The sequence below is a fragment of the Eucalyptus grandis genome, chromosome 6, assembly GCF_016545825.1.
Source record: "Eucalyptus grandis isolate ANBG69807.140 chromosome 6, ASM1654582v1, whole genome shotgun sequence".
Taxonomy (NCBI): Eukaryota; Viridiplantae; Streptophyta; class Magnoliopsida; order Myrtales; family Myrtaceae; genus Eucalyptus; species Eucalyptus grandis.
The window spans coordinates 37,151,948-37,175,095 of NC_052617.1; the positions used below are offsets into that span (position 1 = coordinate 37,151,948).

General features: G+C 41.0%; 3 protein-coding genes and 1 pseudogene across 3 annotated transcripts; 3 read left to right on the forward strand and 1 right to left on the reverse strand.

The window, feature by feature from the left end:
* The first annotated feature begins 502 nt into the window (after nt 1-502).
* LOC104451949 (expansin-A22) lies at nt 503-1,379 on the forward strand. Its single transcript, XM_010066494.3, has 2 exons — nt 503-590; nt 757-1,379. Exons 1-2 carry the CDS (start codon nt 503-505, stop codon nt 1,377-1,379), a joined length of 711 nt encoding a protein of 236 aa, XP_010064796.3.
* Nucleotides 1,380-2,866: 1,487 nt separating this feature from the next.
* On the forward strand, nt 2,867-11,174 carry LOC104449525. The gene is given in 8 exon segments (XM_010063706.3): nt 2,867-3,388; nt 3,972-4,748; nt 5,277-5,629; nt 8,248-8,374; nt 8,377-8,458; nt 9,927-10,183; nt 10,300-10,478; nt 10,615-11,174. Coding segments are annotated over 8 exon segments (2,109 nt in total). The 5' UTR covers nt 2,867-3,138; the 3' UTR covers nt 10,699-11,174.
* Nucleotides 11,175-14,943: 3,769 nt separating this feature from the next.
* LOC104449526 (caffeic acid 3-O-methyltransferase) lies at nt 14,944-17,495 on the forward strand. The gene is made up of 4 exons (XM_010063707.3): nt 14,944-15,504; nt 16,337-16,647; nt 16,824-16,888; nt 17,004-17,495. Exons 1-4 carry the CDS (start codon nt 15,074-15,076, stop codon nt 17,298-17,300), a joined length of 1,104 nt encoding a protein of 367 aa, XP_010062009.2. The 5' UTR covers nt 14,944-15,073; the 3' UTR covers nt 17,301-17,495.
* A 3,653-nt stretch (nt 17,496-21,148) lies between these two features.
* LOC120285896 lies at nt 21,149-23,018 on the reverse strand (annotated as a pseudogene).
* Nucleotides 23,019-23,148: the final 130 nt, after the last annotated feature.

Sequence of the window (23,148 nt, forward strand, 5' to 3'; positions counted from 1 at the left end):
AAACTCTATCTATTCGACAAACCAAGTATGTAGCGAATTTTAAGAAGGTTTTATTTTGAGGATGTTCTCTTATGGAAAAACACACACATCAAATGGTCCCTCAATTTTTCAGAAGGTTTAACTAATTGGGTGGCAACATTCTCATCTTCAACCTGTGCTACTACAGCATATATTTAAGTACGAAAGCTGTAAACCTCATTGGAGGAACCATATCTTTGCGGGAGTATTGCATTGCCATTTTATATCACTGTGGCTTAGCCAAATATAATTTTTTGTCCAGTTATATCCTGGCCTTATCCTTCGGTGTGATCATTCATCTTTTGCAATTTTCTCTGTTTCCTTTTGAAGTCCACAGTCCAAAATTGGGCGAATGCGACGAGTATAAGTCACTAGCCATCTCTCCATTGTTCGATGCACTTCTTCTCTAGCTTATATTTCAACGTTTGGCACTCTTTTATCTCTCTTTGCCATGTCTGTTTACAAGGTTTTTTTCCCATTGGCTATGGCTATGGTAGTTTCTGCCATAGACAGTAATTGGTACGATGCGCATGCGACTTGTTACGGCGACATGGGCGGTGGAGAAACCATGCGTAAGTTAAAATCTCTAGGCAAGGAGAAAGTAGGAAGAGCCTTGCCCTGATCTTATTATCCTTTCTCGTCCTACTTTGCAAGCACATATGTACAGATGGATAATGAGACTATTTCACGTCGCTAATGTTTGTTGATTCTTTTCTCGTTTGTGGTCATCGCATGCAGAGGGAGCTTGTGGATATGGAGATCTTTTCAAACAAGGATATGGACTGGAGACCGCAGCGTTGAGCACGGCCCTTTTCAATGATGGACTTACCTGTGGCGCTTGTTTCGAAATCTATTGTACCAACGCTCCGCAATCGTGCATCCCGAAGGCCGGTTCCATTATAATCACCGCGACAAACTTCTGCCCACCAAACTACACTCCACATAAACCGGACGCCTGGTGCAACCCTCCGCAAAAGCATTTCGACCTGTCCATGAAAATGTTCACGAAGCTTGCGTACTATAAGGCCGGAATCATTCCCGTCCGCTATCGCCGCGTCCTATGTTCCAAGCAAGGAGGAGTCAAGTTCGAGATCAACGGGAACCCTTACTTTACCCTCGTGCTAATTTACAACGTGGGCGGCGCCGGGGACGTGAACGCCGTGAAGATCAAGGGCTCGAACACCCAGTGGATCACAATGAGTCGTAACTGGGGGCAAAATTGGCAGACCGGAATTGTCTTGACGGGGCAAAGCTTGTCGTTCCAAGTCACCGTGAGTGACGGGAAGACAGTAGAATTCGATAATGCGGCGCCTGCTGGGTGGCAATTTGGGCAGACATACGACGGGGGCAAGAATTTCTAGTTCGACCATTTTCATTCCGATGCTTGTATTATGTTGTTAAGAGGGACTGGTGCGTTGATTTCAAGTCCATTTTTCCATTTGTAAGTGGATCATATAATAAAAAGTTGAGCCCCAAGTTAATGCCATCATCCATCCTCTCCATTTTCACTTTCCATAGTTCGTCTGTAATTCCTACTGTCGGTCAAACAACTTCGAAAGGTTCATGATATTTCCACGTCTTTTCAAAGTCAGAATCGTCTTAGATTATATGCCTTCCCCCATTATCGTTATCATCATCATCCTAGGCTTGTGATCTAAAAAAAGAACGATCTCATGATTCGTATGTTTAGACGGGGGAATATTGGTTTAAATTCACCGAATTCATTTTCTTTCCTTTAAGTTTCAAAGTTAATTTTTCTAAATCAAATCCTTGGCTAGAGTTTGGATGTGGAAAATTAATATTGAGGAAACTATTTTCCTAAAAACAATTGCTTATATCGATTAAAATAATTAAATAATGTAAAATATTATCATTATCAATAACAATTTATATCTGAATATTTTCATGAACAGTCATTTTTTAATTTTCCAATTCATTTATTTTTTCTAATCCAAATGGAGATGCCTAGCTATGATATGAGATGGACTTGGACTACTTGCTTCATTAGACTGTTCTTATTCTTTTGAATATGTCACAAATATCGAAACCCCATAGTTTGGCTGGTGATTTTCTCTTAACTTCAACTGGTGAATAACTTTGATTATATCATGTCAATAGAGGTTTATATAGCAAAAAAGGAAAAAGAAGAAGAAGGCAAAACGAACGGATTAAGCACAGATTTAGTCCTCTCAGCTTGAGCAATTGTCCAATTTGATCCTCTTAACTTTTTTGAGTTTATAAAATTTTATCCTCTAAGTTTTATTTTGCACAATAATCCCTTGACTTGCTGGATTTATGCAATCAAACATTCTGTTTACACATTGTGATAAATATTGTTTACGTGTCAATTTCTGTTCCATAGATAATGCCACGTCGTTAATTGATTCAATAGCTTAGTTAGGGTGGTTGATCAAAGGATTTATGCAAATAAATCCAAAAAGTTAGAGGATTTGATTGCACGTGATAAAATTTATAGATAAAAATGACTAAATTCGAAAAATTAGAGAAGTCGATCTCTTAAAATAATATTTTAAAAGAATCAAATCGCACAAACGCCCAAACTTAAAAGGGTTAAATATGCATTTATCCAAAATGAAAAGATAAAATAAAATTTAAAAAAAGAATAAAAAAAAAAACACCCCAATTTGCTTCTAAGCAAAGGGGAAGTTGGTAGATCGCTCCGCTAGATCTCATTTATCTCCTCCCATCGGTTCACCTTTCCGGACCACGGTGACCGGCTGAGCCGAAGAGCGAGCGCCGTTTTGGCCCATCAAAACGAGGGGCGTTCCCGTAATTCTACCTCCAATTCTCTCTTTCACACTCCTTAATGGCTTGCCTCTCCCCCCATCGTCATCATCGATCGGTTCCGGATTTGGAATTAAAAATCGCACACGCTCGCTCGCTCGCTTACGAACACTCAGATTCTCTCTCTCTCTCTCTCTCTCCGATTCACCGAAAGCTGCTAGAGTGCGAAATTCCTCCATAGATCCTCGCCGACTCCTGCGCTGGCTCGCTCGCTCGCTCGCGGGCGTAGTCCCGTGCACACGCGCAGGCGCAGGCGCAGATTGACGATGCCGGGAGCCCCGCGGGCCGAATCGGGAATGCCGGAATGAGACCCGCATGGCGCAGTACAGGCAGTTCGGGTACCGGGATCACGACCTCCACCACCCCAACGGCGCGCCGGATCACCACCCGATCGGGATTCGCGCCGCCCCCGCCGCCCCCCACCACCACAAGCCCGGCCGCCACCGCCGGTTCGCCCGATCTGAGAAGGGCCGGCGGTGCTCCATCGGCGCCCTCGCGGTCGTCCTCTCCCTGGGCCTGGCCGTGACGGCGTTGGCTTACTATTGCCTCTCCAGGGAGGGCAGAGGTCGGTTCTGGTTCCCGGGGCTTGCAGCTCTCTTTTCTCTTCCTTCGATGTGGTTGTTCTTTTGTGATTTGTAGTTGCTGGAGGTTGTTGCTCGAAGCGGAATATCTGTTTGCGACTTCAGTTCGTTGGCATTTAGTGATCTAGTAGCGGCTTCGCTTCATCGAGCGTTGCTTTCTTTGGTTGCGGAGGTCGCATTAGGTGTTCCCATTTTTTGATTGATTCGATTTGAGGTCGTGCAATTGAATGCCTGACGACCCTATCGAGTTGAAAGGCATTCGAAAGAGTTTATGTTTCCTTCGGAACTGAAAAATGTATCTCAAGCTGTCATTCCAACAGCACTATCTGGCTCAAAATCAGGTCGATTTTTGCCCTTGGTACCAAAGATAGAGACGAGGGTAATGTTGGTTTGCTTCGATGTTGGGCTCTATACAGACGATCAGCTATCTTTCTTTTTTATCAGCGTACTACCTATGACATCATTTATAGTAATACTGTGAAAGCACTATTTAGGTAGTTTAGTTTGACCATATTGGTTACTCAAATTGTGCGTTTAAGCGTTTGTTTCCTTCTAATTTTTTGGCAGATAGAAATAGTTACCGTGGCGAAGAAGATGACTTGAAAAGCGACCTTGACTTCCTTGCAAACGTAACACGAACTGAGAATGTCAAAGTCCTTGGATTTGGACGGGGTTCGGTAGCGCATGGGCGGGATTCGAGGTATTGGGACCGGGATGATAGGAGAAGGGATGAGGATTACAGTGAAGAAGCAGTGGAGAACACTAAAGGGACTTCTAACAATGAATCTTCAGATAAGAGCCGCATGTCCACGAAAGGGAAAAATGGTAGCAAGAAGTCCTCAGTTGATGATTCTCGAGGTGTCAATCGAAGAGGAGTCGGACTATATAATGAGGCTGGGCGCAATGAACTGAAAATGTATGAAGCAGAATATGAGGCATCGCTGAAAAGTTCTGGCCAATCAATAAAGCAGACTGGCAATAAGAATGAGTTATCTGATACTGGGGATGAAAATGAAGAGTTTGATGCTGAGGATGAATATGATGGTATTGATCTCCATGATGCGCATGATAATGTCTTGAGTGATGATGGAGATGATTCTGATTTGACCGTATCTCGTGAAGTAAATAAGAAGTCTTACCAAGGAAATGGTCGAGAATCCTCAAATAAGTTTGAAATTGGTACCAAGGGTCGAAATGTTGCTGAGGTAGCTGATGAAGTATCAAAAAAATCATCTAAGAAGGAATCCGACAATAGTTTGGATAGTCTTGCAACAAATTCCAAGCGTAAAAGTGTCAGTGATGGTCGTGCAACTAAAAAGTCAACTAAAAGAAAATCAAAACGCCGTAAGTTTTGCTTGTCTACCTTCCTCTTTTTCAAGTTTTTTCTTTTCATGTGAACCTTCTGGTTTTTCATCACTAATACATTTTTAAGAAGTTGAGTGTGTGCTCGTTGCATTGTATCGACTTTGAGTACTTTGACCCATTTTAATCAAGATATATAGACTACTTCTTTGTGGAAATAATGCATATCTAAATTTTAATTGGTAGCATAGATGTTGCATGCTCAAAAAGCCATCAAATTTGTGATTCATTACACCTTCCACTACAGCATTGAGAAGTAATTCAATGATGAAGTGATTATAGACAGGATGTTTCATGCTGCCTGTATTTAATAAGTGAATTCATATGCACTGTGAAATTTGAGGTTTGATGGAACTTCAGTTTATTATTAGGGAATAGAACAGTTGGGCTCAAAACCAAGGTTATCTACATTTGGAAACAGAGAGTTGTTCTTTAGTCATTGGTGAATTTGCCATCTGTTGTTTTGAGTGCTGTGGTATCTTTTGCCTGACGTCATAAAGAAATGATCAGGCTCTTGTGAGATGAAGCTATTGAATTCTACTGCACAGCTTGTTGAGCCATTAGAGAGTCGAAAATTTGCCAGATTTGCGCTGCAGTATGTAGAGATAGAGGAAAAGCCTGATTGGCAAGCAGAATGGGAGCCCAGGTTTGCTGGGCATCAAACTCTACAACAACGAGAGGACTCGTTCTTGGCTCGTGATCAGAAAATGCACTGTGGCTTTGTGAGAAGTCCTGATGGATTCCCAAGTACAGGATTTGACTTATCAGAGGACGACGCAAGTTACATTAGTAGATGCCACATTGCTGTAAGCTCTTGCATCTTTGGGAATTCTGACCGTTTGAGGACACCTGCTAATAAGATGGTGTGTTTTTCTCCTTATTATTTTCCTATCAGAATCTGAAAGTTTGCTGCTTAGCCTGTTTGTTTGGAAGTTTTCTCAACCAGAGGGGGTGTGTTTGTGCATCTTTTCCTTATAAAGAGAACCCAAAGTGATTTTCTTCTGTACTTCTACTTGAGGTAGCACTCACCACCCATCATAGTTCAAAAACTTGATGTTTTAGTTTTTATGTTACCTTTCTGTTAAAGGCCTGTATGAATATATTATTGCCGGTTCTCTCATATGGTTATAGATGAAACATATTCTCAGTGACACTGCTTTTTTGTATTCCCTTCCACTTGTGTAAGAATACGGTTGGAGGATGATGCAAAAGAAAGAAGTATATATGTTGCATATGCCTGTTCCTTGTCATCCCATCAAGTTATGTCCCATTTAATATTTTCTGACATTGGCTTTGATTTCCTTATTGAAGTACATTACATACATTTTAGTGGTTGCTTTAGTTTACGTTTTGGTTTTACGATGGTCTTGAAAAGATTAATATTATTGTATATAAAGTGTTATCAAAAGGCCCTTTTGGGCCAATATTAAAAACATTATATTTTTAAGCAGATAACATAAAAAATTTGAGATAAAAGCTTGAAATGTTACTCTTTATATGTTCCTAAAGACTTAAGGTACCCCATTATACTACAAGTATGATTTTAAGCTATTAAAGTTTAAGCAAAAGTCCACAGCTAAAAGAAACGAGCGGTTGTCCAAAATCTAAAAGCAAGAATCATCTTAAACACCCCTTAAGTAGTATCAGGGGAGAAATGCAACGTTACAGAAATAATTTGGACTTTGTGTATATACATACATATGTACATATGTATATATGTGGGGAAATGCGATCTTCTTCGGACGACTGCTATTAGAAATTGGATGGGTTGCCTAGAGAAAATTGTGTAAATAAGAGGTAATGTTCAAATTTAAAATAGATTGTTATATGAAACATTAAATGGCTAAGTGCTTTTGGTAATATAACAAGAGATAGAATAGTTACTTGCCATTTACCAAAACATATTCTTATGCATCCTTTGAAGGACCAAAGCTAAGTAGAAGGTCAAGAGAAACAACAGACAGGCTTGATGAAGTTGGATGGAGAATGAAGTTGTATGATGTATGTGTTCTTCCACTTTCTTGATAGTATCCCTTATAGTATAAAGACTGTTTTGCCACTATTGACAGAGGTCGTCCTGAGATTATCTCCCAACTTTTTCACTGAATTTGTGTGCGGTTATAGAATGCATAGAAGGTTTTACTGGTCCCCATTTTGATGGGCAAGTTTTCCTACATTAATCCAAAGCTTCCTCCAATCGGCAATTTTATTGATCCTCTAGGATAGGTTCCCTGTTTCTTTCTCTCCAAAGTTTGTCTTAAAGGAAGGCTATTTTGCTCAATCGGATGCCTTTAATCCCTCTGGTTAAGGCATTCAACCTCCATCATCAGTTCATCAGTCAGTGATACCTGTTCAGTTTTGTCTGTACTGAACTCTGAAACAGCCTGAAGCTGTTGGAATTTCTGGTAAAACTGAAGGAATATATAACTAAACCAGATAAACAGTATTTACAAGAATAAAGTGCAGACCTGAGAACATTCAAAACAGACTAACATCACAGGCACAGCCCACATTGGAAACAAACAACAGACACAAAATTATACATCTCACGACAAAAGAAGGCAATTCTGAGCAGAAGAGACTATCCAGGGATAATTCCTGGGTTCCATATTCCACTTCATCTCAGGATACAAAAAGCCAAGCGAATGTTGGAGTTGATAAGTAGAAGATACTGTTCTCTTTGCTTCCTTCCTTGTTGGCCAATTTTGTAGCACCTCCATTACCTTCCTAGGACATGTGGCTCACATATATATTGAAGGAAAAGTCCCTAGGAGTTACCTGCTATCCAGAATAAGAGGAATAAAATCTTCCTTACCATGGTTCTCCCATCTAGACTAGACTTTACTGTTACCCTTGCATGTACTTTGATATTAAGGTTGAAATATACTGCATGTTTACCTTTAAAACAAAAGGGAAAAGAGAATGTTCTGCAAGCTGGCTACATCAAAAAGAGCATGCTCTAAGCCTGAAAGGAAAGATGAGCAGAAGATTGATCTTTCATGAAAATGAAGAGCATGCGTGTCTGGATTATTAAGTGTTCATACCATTCAATAGTTAAATCATACTCCTCGACAGGGAATCTAATGGGGAAGGTGATGTGCTTTTGTTATGATTCCTTTGGTGCGTCATCCCCCACTTCAGTTGAAATCTGATGGCCAACTAAGGTGTTAGATTTAGGTAAATCCTTTCTTGTAATGCATGGATGCACGATGACATGCCAATGGGGATTGGTACTTAATGCTGTTTCGGATGAATGTTCTTAGTAAGACAAAATACAGGCATTTGCTTTCACCAAATGCCTATGGATACCAACTTCTTTACTTGTCAAACTTTTAAGAACTATTTTGTAGGTCATTTATATTATCAACATGTTATGCATGCTATATGACCAGAATTGCTCTAGTTACTTGATATATGTATGGGAATTTCAAAAGTGTTTTGTACTTCTCATGGCTGATTCTACTAGCACTATCTGTTGCAGATCACTCGTTTGTCTAGGAAAAATGTCTGCTTTGTTATGTTCGTGGATGAAGTTACCGTGCAGACGCTTACTTCTGAGGGCCATATGGTGGATACAATGGGTTTCATTGGTCTTTGGAAAATTGTGGTGGTAAAAATCTACCATATGATGATATGCGGAGAGTTGGCAAGATACCGAAGTTTTTGTCGCATCGGCTTTTTCCATCTGCAAGGTAAGCTAAAATGGTTTATTATGTAATGTGAAGTAAAGTGATTGGGTAGTTTCACCTAGGGGTGATTGATTCCTGGGTGGATGGGTTTCCTGGCACCTTCCCAGTTAGAACAGGTTCTTAGGAACTTGGAACCTATCCTGTTTGCTCTGGAACTGGGTCTGGAACGTAACCTGTTTTCCTGGTCTGGTTCTAGGGTCTACTCGATAACCTATTTTATTTTTGTTCCTTTTTCTGGTTTCATTTTTTTACGACAAAATAATTTGAGCAATAAAATGATTTAAAGCAAAAGATGAACAACAAAAATTCCTATCTGCCAAAAGCGGCAAGTCATAAGATAAACACGTAGTCATGTACGATTATAAATGATAAAAAGTTCAGACACGTAACATAAAACATAAATTATATAATTAATCCCTCATTCATCCATAAAAATATTGCTCCAAATTCTAACTACCTGAAAACAAAACAAACAACTTAAATTTGCAATAAATTTTTATAAAACCTCAGCCTAGAAACCAGTTCTGAAACTAGTCCAGTCGGTCCGGATCCTGGGTGGGTTTTCACTTGGAACCGGGAACCAGACCTGTTTTCAGGGTAGTCAGGTCTGGTTCCTGGTAGAACTGGTCCGGTTGCATTCCCCTGGTTTCATCACTGTGGTTCTTGTTTGTTATCCTTTGCAACTTTGAACAGTTTCCATGCCCCCATAAAACAGATGGTCTATAGTGACTATTATAAAATATCTGGGCCCTTGACTCATCCACTGCATGCTTTGACAGGGATTTAGGCCATCATTTTGACTGTCTTGACAATTGCAGTTGAGCAAAATGTGGCCAACAGATTCAGCTGCATATTACTAGGCAGCATGCTTTGACAGGGATTTAGGCCATCATTTTGACTGTCTTGACAACTGCAGTAGAGCAAAATGTGGCCAACAGATTCAGCTGCATATTACTAGGCAGCATCTGTTGACCTATTTCCTATATTTCTGCAGCTATATATGCAAAGATTAAGCGTTGTTTCCTTGGAAGCAGACGTGAACATTTTTTAGCTAAAGATGATTTGGCTATAAGTTTCAAAGAAGTAGCCTATTTACTCTCGCAAGTTCCTTCCAAAGGAACTGTACTTGAATAGTTTCTTAGTGAATCTTACCCTCTGTGCACAATAAAAGAGGTGCAAACATAATGGAGCATCTCAATGAGATTATTAATGACAGTATTTTGCTTGGTGTTGGTTTGTCCATGAGAAAATGTTAATGCATTTTAGTGCAAATTTTAAAGGAAAGAGATAGAACTGCTGCTGTCTAAGTCGAAAACAGTAAATAGAGCTAAGACTTATTTTGGGTTCTGTTGTCTGTGCATATGACGATGATCATAGAATCAACATGGTGGACTGGAGGGAGGGGTGTTGAATGTTTGCTTTTTAATGGAATGTTCAGCAATCCATATGTTGTGTGTGTTTCAATTTGCAGGTATTCAATTTGGTTGGACAGCAAGCTCCGACTCCAATTGGACCCTTTGCTCATTTTGGAGTATTTCTTGTGGCGGAAAGGTTATGAATATTCAATATCTAACCACTATGATCGGCATTGTGTTTGGGAAGAAGTAGCTCAAAATAAGAGGTTGAACAAGTACAACCACAGTATCATAGACCAGCAGTTCACATTCTACCAGTCTGATGGCCTCAAGAGATTCAATCCATTGGATCCAATGAAACTTCTCTCTAGCAGTACGCTTTTTTTCCCCTAATGATCATTTGAATCTTCAATTCTTATGTGGGTCTAAGTTGCTGCAAAATTCATTAATTTGGATTTGTTCTCACTATTTTTAATGTATTACTTGTAGATGTGCCGGAAGGATCTTTTATTGTCAGGGCACACACACCAATGTCAAATCTGTTTTCCTGTCTATGGTTCAATGAGATTGATCGGTTTACTCCTCGTGATCAGCTTAGTTTTGCTTACACATACCAGAAGTTGAGAAGGATGAACCCAGAGAAACCATTTCATCTTAATATGTTCAAGGTAAGTAGCTTATTCTATATAAATCTGTATTAAGATTGTATCAAGGCTTGAAATCAAACAAAATCCTACAAGCGTGTCGAAATTGTGATGAAGATGTCTCTGCTTCTAATTGTCCAATTACTTATGCCTTTCACAGGATTGTGAAAGGAGACGTGTAGCTAAGCTGTTTCGTCATCGATCAGATGAGCGACGGAATACCCATCAAGTAGAGATTGACTGAATAGCAAACATGGTAAGACCCTCTCCACCCGGTTTCTTGGCGTCATTCGTGGTGGCCTTATCTTTTGATGCATATGAGGATAAAACTGTTAAATGCCACACTTTGGAAAGCGGTGTTTGTCGTCAGGAGACGCTGCTTTGCAATTCGGACACAAGCAAAGGTCTGCAACGGTTGCTGGCCTCAGTGGTCGTGGACCTGATGGAGTTAGCCCAAAAATATGCCATTGATTGTGTAATTCTATGTAGAATAGAAAGCTACGACTCCTCAATCATTCATCCAATTTATTACCATTCTTTGCTTCATCACAAGGCTGTGAGGCACCCAATACTTCACGAGGTTTGGTTACACTACGGCTGTCAATTTTCTTGGTTCTTTTTGCCTCGTCAATGACTCATCATGTTCTTTATCTGTAAGAAACTTTAATTCAATCTTTATGTGAGCGGACAATGGCATCATCTCAAAGTAATATTTTGTTATATGTTGCTCAAAGCTCTAAACAAATCCATTCCCTCGGCATCTATCTCAAGCTTCTCAGGAAGGTTGAATCATCGTTTTTGTTCGATTGGGGCCGTCTTCGTCATTTCTTTTCTTTCAGTTTTGTTCAAGACCGAGAAAGCACAAGAAGATGGGTCTTCTGCGGCTAACCTACAAAACTTAATTTAACGCAAATGATTCGAGCCATGAATGAATTACGGGCTACTTTTCAAAGAATAATGAATTTTCTATTGCGTGACGTCACTGCCTATGTTTTTAAGCTATGCTTTAAGGCTAAAGTGTTGCATTTCAACACTAGATAGGGACGCGTGGACGGCGCCTTTAAGCAGTCTATTCGTTCGAGCTTGGCTGGTGGTCGAGTGAGCATAATGGTGGGCCACATTTGGGCGCTAAAATTTATTCGGACAGGCATTTAGCTATTTCGAGCCAAATATGAATGGTATTTCGATTTCCAAGTTACTATTAATTCTCACTTATCTAGATTAAATTTTGTATGACTAAACGCTCTTGTGGGGGGACCAGCTAGGTTCAAGTTCAATCAGCTCTTCCAGGAATACGACAGAATGCTATTCTGCAGTACACGGCACTTAACGACCTTCATCACGGATGTGGGCACAGGTCAGGGGTCAAAGTCAAGTTATAGAGCCACAACCTTCTTCCCACCAAACTCGACGTCCGTCCTTTGAAAGTTCAATTCTATCGCGCTTCGGCCTGCAAGTTGTGGTGAATATTGAGTGTGTGCCCAGTGCCACCGCCTGAGTGCCGCGTGTCGCCTTTTCCTCGCAGTCTACCTACGCCCATTTCCGTCATCAACGGTCGAAATTTGACTTGTTTCTCACCGTCCCGACTTCGGAATCTGATGTTGGTCCATGTTTTGGGTTGGAGTTTTGGATTTTGTCTGCGTCTTACTTTTCTTGTGGTTAAAAGATGTTTTCCATTTCACTGCCGCTCCTCGCTTTCCCTAATCTTCTTCTTTCGTAGTTTGTCAAATTTGTTGTTTTCTTGAATTCTTCTCTTTTATTTTTATTTTTATTTTTTTTGAAATGGTTTTGTTTTGTATTTTGGAATTATATTGATTTGGGTTGCTCACCATATAAGAATGCAAATGTTGCATTTTGACGGCAAATTGCGACGTCCTCACTTTTGTTGAATTTTTAACGGATGGACTATTATTACGGGAAAAAAAAATCACATAGCTCAAAGACTCAAATAAACAAAATAAAAATTTAGAGCCAGCAGCAGGATAAGAAATTGTTGGTATTGTTATACCTAACTTTGTATATATATATATAAGGAAAATTACCACAAAAATCATAAATTTATTACAATTGTACCAATTCAATTCTAAACTTTTTTTTTTTAACTAGTTGAGTATTAAATATTTTACAATTATTCCCGATTAGTTCATCCAACCAAAATTGGCCGGCTGGCGCTCGGGCATAGCAGCCGACTAGCGTCGGCGATCTTTTTTTTTTTTTAATAATATTTTATTTTTTGGAATATTTTATTAATCTTTTAATTTTTTTTCCTTTTTCTCTCTCTCTTTTTTTTTTTTTTTCCTTCTCCCCCTCCCTCCTTCCTCCTCCTCTCCTCCTCCCTCATTCTTCCTTTGGCTCCGGCAACCAGCCAGAGAGGAGGGTTGGCTAGTTGCCTAACCGAGGTGGCGGGCTAGCTTGCCTCACCGTCGCTAGGCGAGGGCGAGCTCGCCCAACCACCGGCGAGGCGAACCCTTGCCAAATTTGACAAGGGGGACCTTGCCGATCAATGAGCTGCTAGGTTTGGCGAGGGCTCGCCTCACCCGCCTCAATGAGCTCACGCCCAGCGTCAACTGACGAGGCGAAACCTCACCGAATTTGGCGAGGCGATTCGGCGAGCTTCCCTTGCTAGTCGGTGAGCTCGCATCCAATGACGGCGGGGTGAGCCCTCACCGAATTTGGCAAGGCGGGCTTGCCATTGCGTCTGGCAAGGCCTTCCTCGCCTTGCCGTCACTGGGCACGAGCTCATCGACTAGCAAGGCAAGCCCGCCGAAGCCAAAGGAAGGAGGAGGGAGGAGGGAGGAAGAAGGAAGAGGGAGAAGGGGGAAAAAGGGATAAAAATTAGTAAAACATTTCAAAAAAAAATATTATTAAAAAAGGTCGCGACGTCGCCGCCTAATTTTGCGCGGATGAACTGATCGGGAGTAATTATAAAAGATTTATGACTCAATTGGTCAAAAGAAAATAAGTTTGAGACTTTTTTGGTAATTATTTCTATATATAATTGAGCTGTCACATTGTTCAAATGAAGCGTGAAGCCCACTATAGTTGAACTAGAATAATGAAATGATGACACCTCTCCGCTCTACGATTGGCCTTCACAAAGCTTTACCCTGCGATGACTATTAGCATAAAGGCGAGACATGTTAAAACAATTGCAAGAAAGATGGGGACATGTGAGGAGAAGATTGAATGAACTAGTCAAGTTAAAATATCTTAGGATATGACATATCCAACGTAAGCAATCGATAAACAATCAGTTCAATATCTACTAGGGGGACGGGTCTTGTAATTTTGTAAATTAATCTTAATATATATCGACATTGTCATTGATTAGACAATCGGGCCACACGAATATTTTATAAATTGTGTGCTTTTTGAAATATATGTCCACCAACAATTTGTAGTTGGACAAAGCAAATGAGTGGGTACACCAGTATTTGATGAGAGATGAAGTGATAGAAACAAGTTCACACAATCGATTTAAGATCCACAGTTCTAAAATACATGGGCATGTTTTTGCCACATGAGTTACGAAAACTATTTCTGAAATTTCATAGCATTGAGAAAATATTAATACCTCGGTTTTATTCAATAAATGACGTAGTTTATTTGATAATTGTGAATAATAAATATATAAAACATAAACACTTGAATTGAAGTGCTGATAACTTTAAATGCTTAAGATGGAAGAAATAAAAAGGTATTTTTGTTTGGCAAAAGCTCTAAATTGTATTTCGAATGAGACTAATTCTTAACTATACTAGACATTGTGAAATTTATAGACATTGTGTTCTATAATAATTTATATAAATCATTGATTAGACAATCGGGCCACACGAATGAATTTTATAAATTGTGTTTTTTGAACCTATAATGGTAAGTTTAGACATATGTCCACCAACAATTTGTAGTTGGACAAAGCAAATCACAAGAAAGTGGGTACACCAATTTGATGAAGTGATAGAAACAAGTTCACACAATCGATTTAAGATCCACAGTTCTAAAATACATGGGCATGTTTTTGCCACATGTACAACTTCAACAACACAACTTACGGTTTTCTAAAATTCAATTTTCTCAGTCGAGCAAAATTATATGGGCTCCGCATTTCTCTATTTTTTAGTGAATATTTCGTGCTAAATTTCTTCTAGTAAGTCAAACGTGGTATTGTCTAACATAAGTGCTGGATGTATTATTTTACAATATTTAATAGAATTCTCAAAAAAGAAAAAAATTGAAATGAATCGTTTCCTCCAAGTGGACCCATATATAAAATATGTATGTATAATAAGATGTCGCCCTTATATTAATCTAGATAATATATTATTACAATGTGAACGCGACAATCGTCAAATTGTTGATCGCCTAACCATTGAATCGAGTCATTCTAATTGACAATACGCACAAACTCTTGTTAAAAAATGGTCCTTCTAGAGAAAGCCAGCCAGCGTGAACTATTTGACCGATCGTTGCAAAGTTGAAAATTACTTCGAGAAACATCCGACGTCATGAAAGCATGCGATGCAGTGAGAAAAACATACATAAACTGAGCTTTTTCACTTCCACAATCATAAGAAAAGAGAAAACCATACGCATCACACAACTCCTCCAACAACACAAAAATGGCTCCTGCCCAGAACACCATGACACCCTCCATCGCTGGCGATCCAGAGGCGGCCGACAACACATGGGTCCACGCGTTGCTCTTCGCGAGCTCCCACGTCTTCCCAATGGTCCTCAACGCGGCCACCCGGCTCGGCGTGTTCGACATCCTGGCCCGAGCCGGCCCGGGGGCTCGGGTGTCGGCCTCCGAGGTCGCCTCTCAGGTCGCCACGCAGAACTCGGAAGCCGCTCCGAAGCTCGACCGGATGCTGCGGCTCCTCGCGAGCCACTCACTCCTGAGCTGCGAGGTGCGCGAAAGGGACGACGGGCGGGCCGTCGAGAGGCTGTACGGCCTCACGCCGGCAGCTCGCTTCTTTGTGAAGGAAGGGGAAGAGGGCTCGTTGGCTTCGTTGTTGGAACTTTCCTTCCATCCGGCGGCGCAGCAAGTTTGGTACGCCCTACCCAAGTGAAAAATATTATATAGGCTACTTTTATGTCTCGCCTAAAAACCAGCGTTCCTTCGTATTTTAGTTTTGTATTGCAATATCGAGTGAAATATTAGAGATTAGAGAGGATTGCAATCTAGGTTTTGCTTAGGAGTGATACGGATCCCGATTCTCAAAATTGGGAAAAAGAGACTGGACCAATTGATCCTAGGATTGAGAACCCCTATCACTTTTTTTTCCCCACAACTTGATACTATATGTAATGAAGAAATAGATAATTAAAAAAAAAAACGGTTACTTTTATTTTTTTTTAAATTAAAAATATATGTAGTTGGTCCGGTTCGGTTCTTCCTTGGGATTGAGAATCGGATCACCCGGATATTGGTTCCACTTTTAAGAATCGAAAACAGGAATGGATCGGCGGTTTAGTCCGTCCAGGCGGTTCTTGGTTTGGGCTGTCATTTTTGTTTTAATTATATATATTCACATGCTAATGGATGCGTGAAATAACAAATAAGTGCTGAGGTCCATATTTATGGGCCTAAACGCACCATTGATCTACTTCGGTGATAAGCATGCGATTTGACTGGGCTAAGTTGAGTTTTAGACTTTTATGCAGTGATTCATGGCAAAACTTTGATATGCTCACTCTGTTGGACACATCATGTCATTTATCTAACGTTAGACATCCTTACGTTACAATTTCTCTATGTTCAGGGAAATGATCAAAATTCAGTAAATCAGAGCATCAAAACTTCCTCTATGTAACGTATATCATATTTTCCGTTCTCAATGCTTCCTTCATGTAATGTTCTTGCCCCCGCATTACTTGTGCAGGTTGCAATTGGATGATCATATACTTGAAGGGGGCAACCAATTTAAGAAAGTTCATGGAATTTCGATTTTTGAGTTCATGGATATTGATCCAGCATTTAACAATACGTTCAACAAGGCGATGGCCGCTCTGACGACAATAGTCATGAGAAAAATTCTCGAAATTTATCAAGGTTTTGAAGGTTTGACAACATTAGTCGACGTGGCTGGAGGAACCGGCAAGTGCCTCAATATGATCATCTCCAAGTACCCTTCTATCAAGGGCATCAACTTTGATTTGCCCCATGTAATAGAAAGTGCACCTTCTTATTCCGGTAACCCTCTCTTTCTCTCTCTCTCCTCATACAAGCTGGTGGTGCTTTTATAAGTGGATCATGTTTTTTTCTCCAATCCTGATTAGAGAAATTCTCTTCATTAATTTCATGCTTTAGTTAATAGGGACATATGGTTGAACTGAATTCTGGTCACAAATTTTTTCCATGATGCGTAGGGATCCAGCATGTCGGCGGGAGTATGTTCTCCACCATTCCAAAGGCAGACGCCATCATGATCAAGGTGAATATAGAGTAACACCTGAAGAAAAGATGATTTTACAAATTTTGAAACTCATACCGAAATGGTATATCATCATCGTCAATGATAACTGTGTGAAAGTATTACGAATTTACAGGATACCTTGCATAATTGGACCGATGAGAACTGCATCAAAATATTGAAGAACTGCTACGAGGCATTGTCGAGTAAAGGTAAAGCGATAGTGATAGGTGTGGTGTTGCCGGAGGACCCGGAAACAAGTGCGGCGTCGCTGTACGCCTCGACACTCGATAACACCATGTTGATGCAACCAGGAGGCCAAGAGAGAACGGAGAGGGAATTCCGGGCCTTGTCCAAAGCTGCCGGTTTCTCCGAGTTGAAAGTCGCTTGTGTCGCTAGTAATCTTTGGACGGTCATGGAGTTATACAAGTGAGAGACTATCTTTGTGTGTATCAAATTTGTTGGGAGTTTGCTTCCAGGAATATATATATTTATAAAATATTATAGGTGATCTACATGAAGTTGCCCAATTTCTTGTTATTCGAATGAGTAGCTAGTAAACATCCTTTGTATGTACCCGTACAATCATTCCGGATGTAGAAAAGAATAGGTCGTGCTTTTTCCACTCTTCCGATGACTAAAATACTCTCCATCATAATGTTTTGACAATATTAATAATTGTGGGTCCCACCTTTTTTGAAGCATTCTTCAGCTGCTCTCTCTTTTCTTGCTGTGCCACTTTCCTTTTAATCATTTATTTTTCTCTGTTCTCTCTATAAAACACCCCTCTCCCACCAATAATAGACAAGTTTTTGACATCACAACGACCGTCATTAGCACACAAAAAAAATAAAAATAAAAATAAAAGACTTTGTCACTAACACAAGCAACTCTCAAAGTTGAAGTCGAGATTTGCATAAACCTCCTCCTCACCCAATTAAACCTCTTCCATCTTCATTTCTTTAACTCAAAGCTCATCCGTCAGTAAAAAGGACATCTCGAATCTCTTCACTCTTCACCCCCATTTCGTCCTTTCCGCTTTGCGTTATTTGTTGTCCCATTCCGCGTCAAACTCTTCGATTGATTGATCACGAAGACGAGAAAAACTCCCATAAAAAGATTCATCTCCAGGAGTTGAAGTCCTCACCAAAATCCTCATGAATATCGTCAGTAATGTATGTTTCTCCATTTTTGTCTTCATGGTCCTAATCATCACTATCATCACTGATTGGCCATCATCTACCAACCTCCAGATCCATAGTTTGAATTCGCCCCTGCTCTTGTCGAGTTGTTTACGCAAACTGAAAATGTCCCCTTCAATAATGACAATCCCATCCTTAAGATTGGTGTGGATTTGCCCGTCTTCTCCCTCATCGTCTCTCTAAATTCCATGCCGATCTCGGCCGCTGCCATAGCCGATGATTAAGAGGGCCGCAGAGGTGATTGAAAACTTGATCCTCAAGTCTGAGCCCGCCAATTGTTTGAATCCCCATGTTTAAATCGTAATAAGGAAGTTCAATGCAAGATCCTTTAGTTCTCTGTTGTGGCAGCCTTCTTTGTTTTTTCGATTGATATTACCAGGGCTTGAGCCATGGATGGAATTAAGAGTGAACGGAGAGAAGTACGGGAGGAGAAGAAAATGGACCCACGAAAAAAGGCAAAGAAGAAAACTAATGCGACACTACGACCGAACGAAAAAGGATGCTTAAAAAAGGTAAACCTACAAACATTAATATTGTCACAACACTATAATAGGGAGCCTTTGTCGGTGGGAGTGGAAAAAGCACCACCCATAAGGATATCACGCAAGTTCTTTGCATTTAATACACCAAATTACTTCCCTAATAATCTATTAAATAAAGTATTTACGTTTATAAAATTTCATATATATATAGTCTCATTCTACTCTTACTCTAACTTTTACTCTCAAATTTTTACAATGCCTCCTTATAGAACGTAAGAGTCGAAACCCACTTATGAAGTTAAATTGTCTACACCCTAACCTCCCTTAGAATGTAACAATTTGAACATTTCACCTCCCCATTCCCATATAGAAAGAGTAGAAGCAAACCTCATTGGTTTATATACACATTTAGGAACTAAGTAGTGGAGTAGTTGGTCGAATGAAAGGGAAACACTTAATGGGAGGAACCGGAAGTAATGGGTAGAATTAAACGGGGTTATCTTGGCCCATTTCATAGATTGATGGAAACAGCACCTGATGGAGTGAACCCAAAAGTTGTCATCGTTAGCATGAGGAAGACTCCAATTTCTCTCTGCCAGCGAGTGCATTTCCCCCAAGTGAATGGCTACTAGCTTGCTTATAACTGGTGTTGAGTCAAGAATCTTCTTCGTTTAATAGAAACGCTAGTGAGACGTACCCTAAAAGATAATGTCTAAAAGTGAAATCATGTATCCTGATTCGTCCTTTGAAAAGTAGGCTCGATCCCAAAGTCGCACCGTGCAAAATAGTCTTCGCATAGTCACACAAGGTATTTCATCCTTTTTCCGGCAAGCTGTCAGTCCAAAGCTTGGTTGGTGGCCGAGCAAGGATAATGGCAGCGACATTTTGGCACAAGTTTATCCGGACTTGCTTTTGTCTATCTAGAACCGAAGGTGAGAAGAATAATCGTATTTAAACTCGATCGACGAATTTATCATATTAATCGAACAATACCTACAAATCGCTATTTTGACATTTCAGTTAAGTAGTCCAATCTCAACGCACGTGGTGGTGATCAAAGGGAGAAAAAGTGGCAGAGCCGGAACTTTCTCCCCCACCAAAGTTGACGAAAACTCCTTCTGGATGTTCAATCTTTAAGACACTTGACCCGTAAGAAGTTGCGGTGAGTATGGAGTGACAAAATTTTCTCAATCAGATATTGTTTGAAATCAATGCAAGACCACCGTCATCTGATGTTGCTCCAAGCTTTGGATGGACGTCAGTGTCTATTGGCCCCCCATTGTTCAGATTATTTCTCATTTGTCAACCCGAATAAACATTCAATATTCCGGCAACGCGGTTTTGCACGCCATGTGGCGACGTATCCTTTGTTATTATTGATATGAAGTACAAGGATGTGATATTGCTCGAGGATAGAGATTTTAGAAGAAAGTATGTTCCATCTTCCGGCAATCCTGACGGGAAATCGAAAGCTGCCATTCTCTTACTCCCGACTCTTCCCTGGTCAGAACGAACCAGATACCGGGGCAAAAAGGAAAAACAAAGTTAACATCATAAGGCGCATGTACAATCACTTTGCCTTTTTTATTTTCTCCGTAAAGAACTGAAAAAGACGACAAAAGGTGCCCTGAAGTCCGTGTTAGGATATGATTTTTTACGAGTGAGCACTTTAAACCACCCAATGTCATGTCCCAAGACAGAGAGTTGTCTTTACTTGGGCAAGAAGGTGGTAAGTACCTTTCAGTTAAAGGGAAAACTCGTTCAAGGGTTATGGCACCGTGATTATTTGTAGTGCAATCAGGCAATAAGTCGAGAATATAATAATATCTTCCGATGATGCCATCGGGAATGGTTTTTGAGGAAAAGCTATTATGCATCGAAACTAGTTTATGGAGGAGGACCCTGCACATTCCATTTTACAACAGCTTATCTCGAAGTGTCTAGCATGTGATGCTGATATATGATATTATGTACATGACCGTTACGATTTGATTGAAATGTTCGTTACATCCGAATCTAGTCTTTGAACCCGAAACACGTTTTTTAAGGGGCTGAGGTAAATGATGCTTAAAGGATAGAAGCGAGCAAATATACTAGTAAGCTTCTCGATCTCAATGGTAGATTGCTAAGATTTTACTTAGATTCTAAAGTCAGATTAGACTAGGTAGCTCGACTACACAACCGATTTGAGCTCCAATGTGAATAAAGTTTACTCAAGCAGGTTGCCATCCCAATCAAGCAAAAGGTCCTTCCCCTTTTGGACCGATTATGGGAATGAAACAAAAGATACGGAAGAGCTAGGACAATTATTATATGAGGTCTACCAAATGCTAGATGCAGAGGCGCATAATAGATCGATATGAATATCATGAGCTATCAAATATTTTTGAATATTCGAATTTTGAATCTGCAGAAATAAAAGAAATAAAAAAATACGATTAAATTTTTTTTTTTGTTCTTGTTATATGTGGACTTTTGGTAATTCAAATATTCATCACCGGGTGCGTGAAATTGTTTGCGGGTAATATAGTTATGATGAGATTTTTGCATTCAATTGGCAAACACTTTTATTACTTGTTAAGAAAAAGGGTTAAGGCTAAACCAGAAGAGGAAAATCTTAATTGCAGACATTGAATTCCACAATATCTTATTTGCTGCTAGTACATAAGACCGCCTGGAAAAAGAAAACAGAGACAGGTCGAGTTTCATCCAATCACTTAGTGAACTCAATCACTCCCAGTGCAGACACAGCTCGGGCAGCGACCTTAAAGCCCGTGAATCCAGCTTCTTTGCACAAGTACTCGAATTGCTTCTCGGTCCTCTCCTTCCCTCCCGGCTGAATCAGCATGGCGTTGTCGAGCATCGACACGTACTTAGATGCCATCGTCTCCTCCGGCTCGTCCGGCATGATGAAGTCCATCACGATCACCTTCCCGTTCGCCGGCAGAACCTTGTAACAGTTCTTCAAAAACTTTATGCACGACTCGTCGCTCCAATTGTGGCACGTGCCCTGCCCAATTTGCGGAGCCATATAAAGTTAGGACACAGCTCACAAAATCGGCTTCGATTTGAGTAGCGTAACTAACGGGAAGGATTCAATTAGCTTGCCTTAATCATGATCGCGTCGCCCTCCGGGACGCTCGCGAACATATCCCCTCCGACATGCTGCACGCCTGCACGCCATTTTTTACCAAACTTATTAGAGGCCTAATTCGGGTGCAATCATGCCTCTAATTTTTGCGAGCATGACTTCGCGCTAAATATTATGAACCAAAATAAATGCGACTAGCCAGGGATGTATGTGATAACTAATGTACCGGGATAAGGAGGAGCATGTTCGATGACTTGGGGCAAATCGAAGTTGATGCCCTTGATCGAGGGGTACTTCGACACGATCATGTTAAGGGTCGCGCCTTTTCCACCGCCAACGTCAACGAGAGTCGAGATGCCATCAAACCCATGGTAGACCTCGAGGATCTTCTTTGTCTGCGTCGCGGAGAGATCGGCCATCGCGTTGTTGAAGTACATGTTCAGGGTTGAGTCCTCCTTCATGTACTGGAATATGGTCTTGCCATGGACCTTCTGGAACAAGTTGCCTCCTCCAACCATTGCTTCCTTGACTTGGAGCCTATAATTGCCAAATAAAAAAAAAAAAAAGCGGGGGGTAAAGAAGGATTTGTTTCATCCAATTGATTGCTCAAACTAATTTCCTCTTTTTGGGTGTCACGATGAGAGCGTTATCTTGAGCCAGTCCTGTCCCGCATCTTTTCTTCCAAATCGCAGGTAACAGGTTAAGGAATTAAACAACTAAAGAAACCAAGTAAGATTCGGATATCTGGCCAAAGTTGCGGACGGAAATTTCCGCTCACCAGACGTCGATGGTGGCTCGGTGGAAGGCGAAGAGAGAGCGAGCCGATGGAGCCGCCATCCTCATCCTTGACGTAGTACTTCCCGACTGGTGATATCGCGTACCGCCTCTCCACGGTCCTCCCCTCGTCAAACGTCTCGGACTTGTACGTGAGGAGCGAGTGGCTGGCGAGGCAACGGAGGACCCGGTCGATGATCTCGGGCGACTCGCGAGTCTGGGTCGGGAGGTGGGCGACCACCTCGGCAGGCGACACGTAGGCCCCGGGGCCGGCCCGGGCTATGATCCCGAAGAGGTCGAGCTCGACGGCGGCGTGCAGGATCACTGGGAAGACGTGATAGCTAGAGTACAGGAGGGCTTTGAGGCATGGGTCTTCTTCTTCGTGGCAGGGTTGTACTTGGTTTTGAGCGGAGCCCATTTTTCGCTTCCTATGCTTTTGCGTTGGACAGCGATTCGGATGGGCGCTCGGTCGCTTCCTTGAGGTGATAGGAATCGACGAAGGAAGTGATTCACAGATCTGGGTGGGATCGCAGACGGCGATGGGCACTTATAATGAAAGGTGAGCATGCAGGTCTTAGTAAGTGGCCGAGAAACAAAGACTAAACAACGTATCAGAGGAGTCTTGTTCTGTGGTCCACAATGGCGACGCTTCCACGGGACGTGGTTTTACAAATTATCGATAGCCTCAGGTCGGAAAATGGGGTTGCACATGTATGGGATCCCTTCCATTTG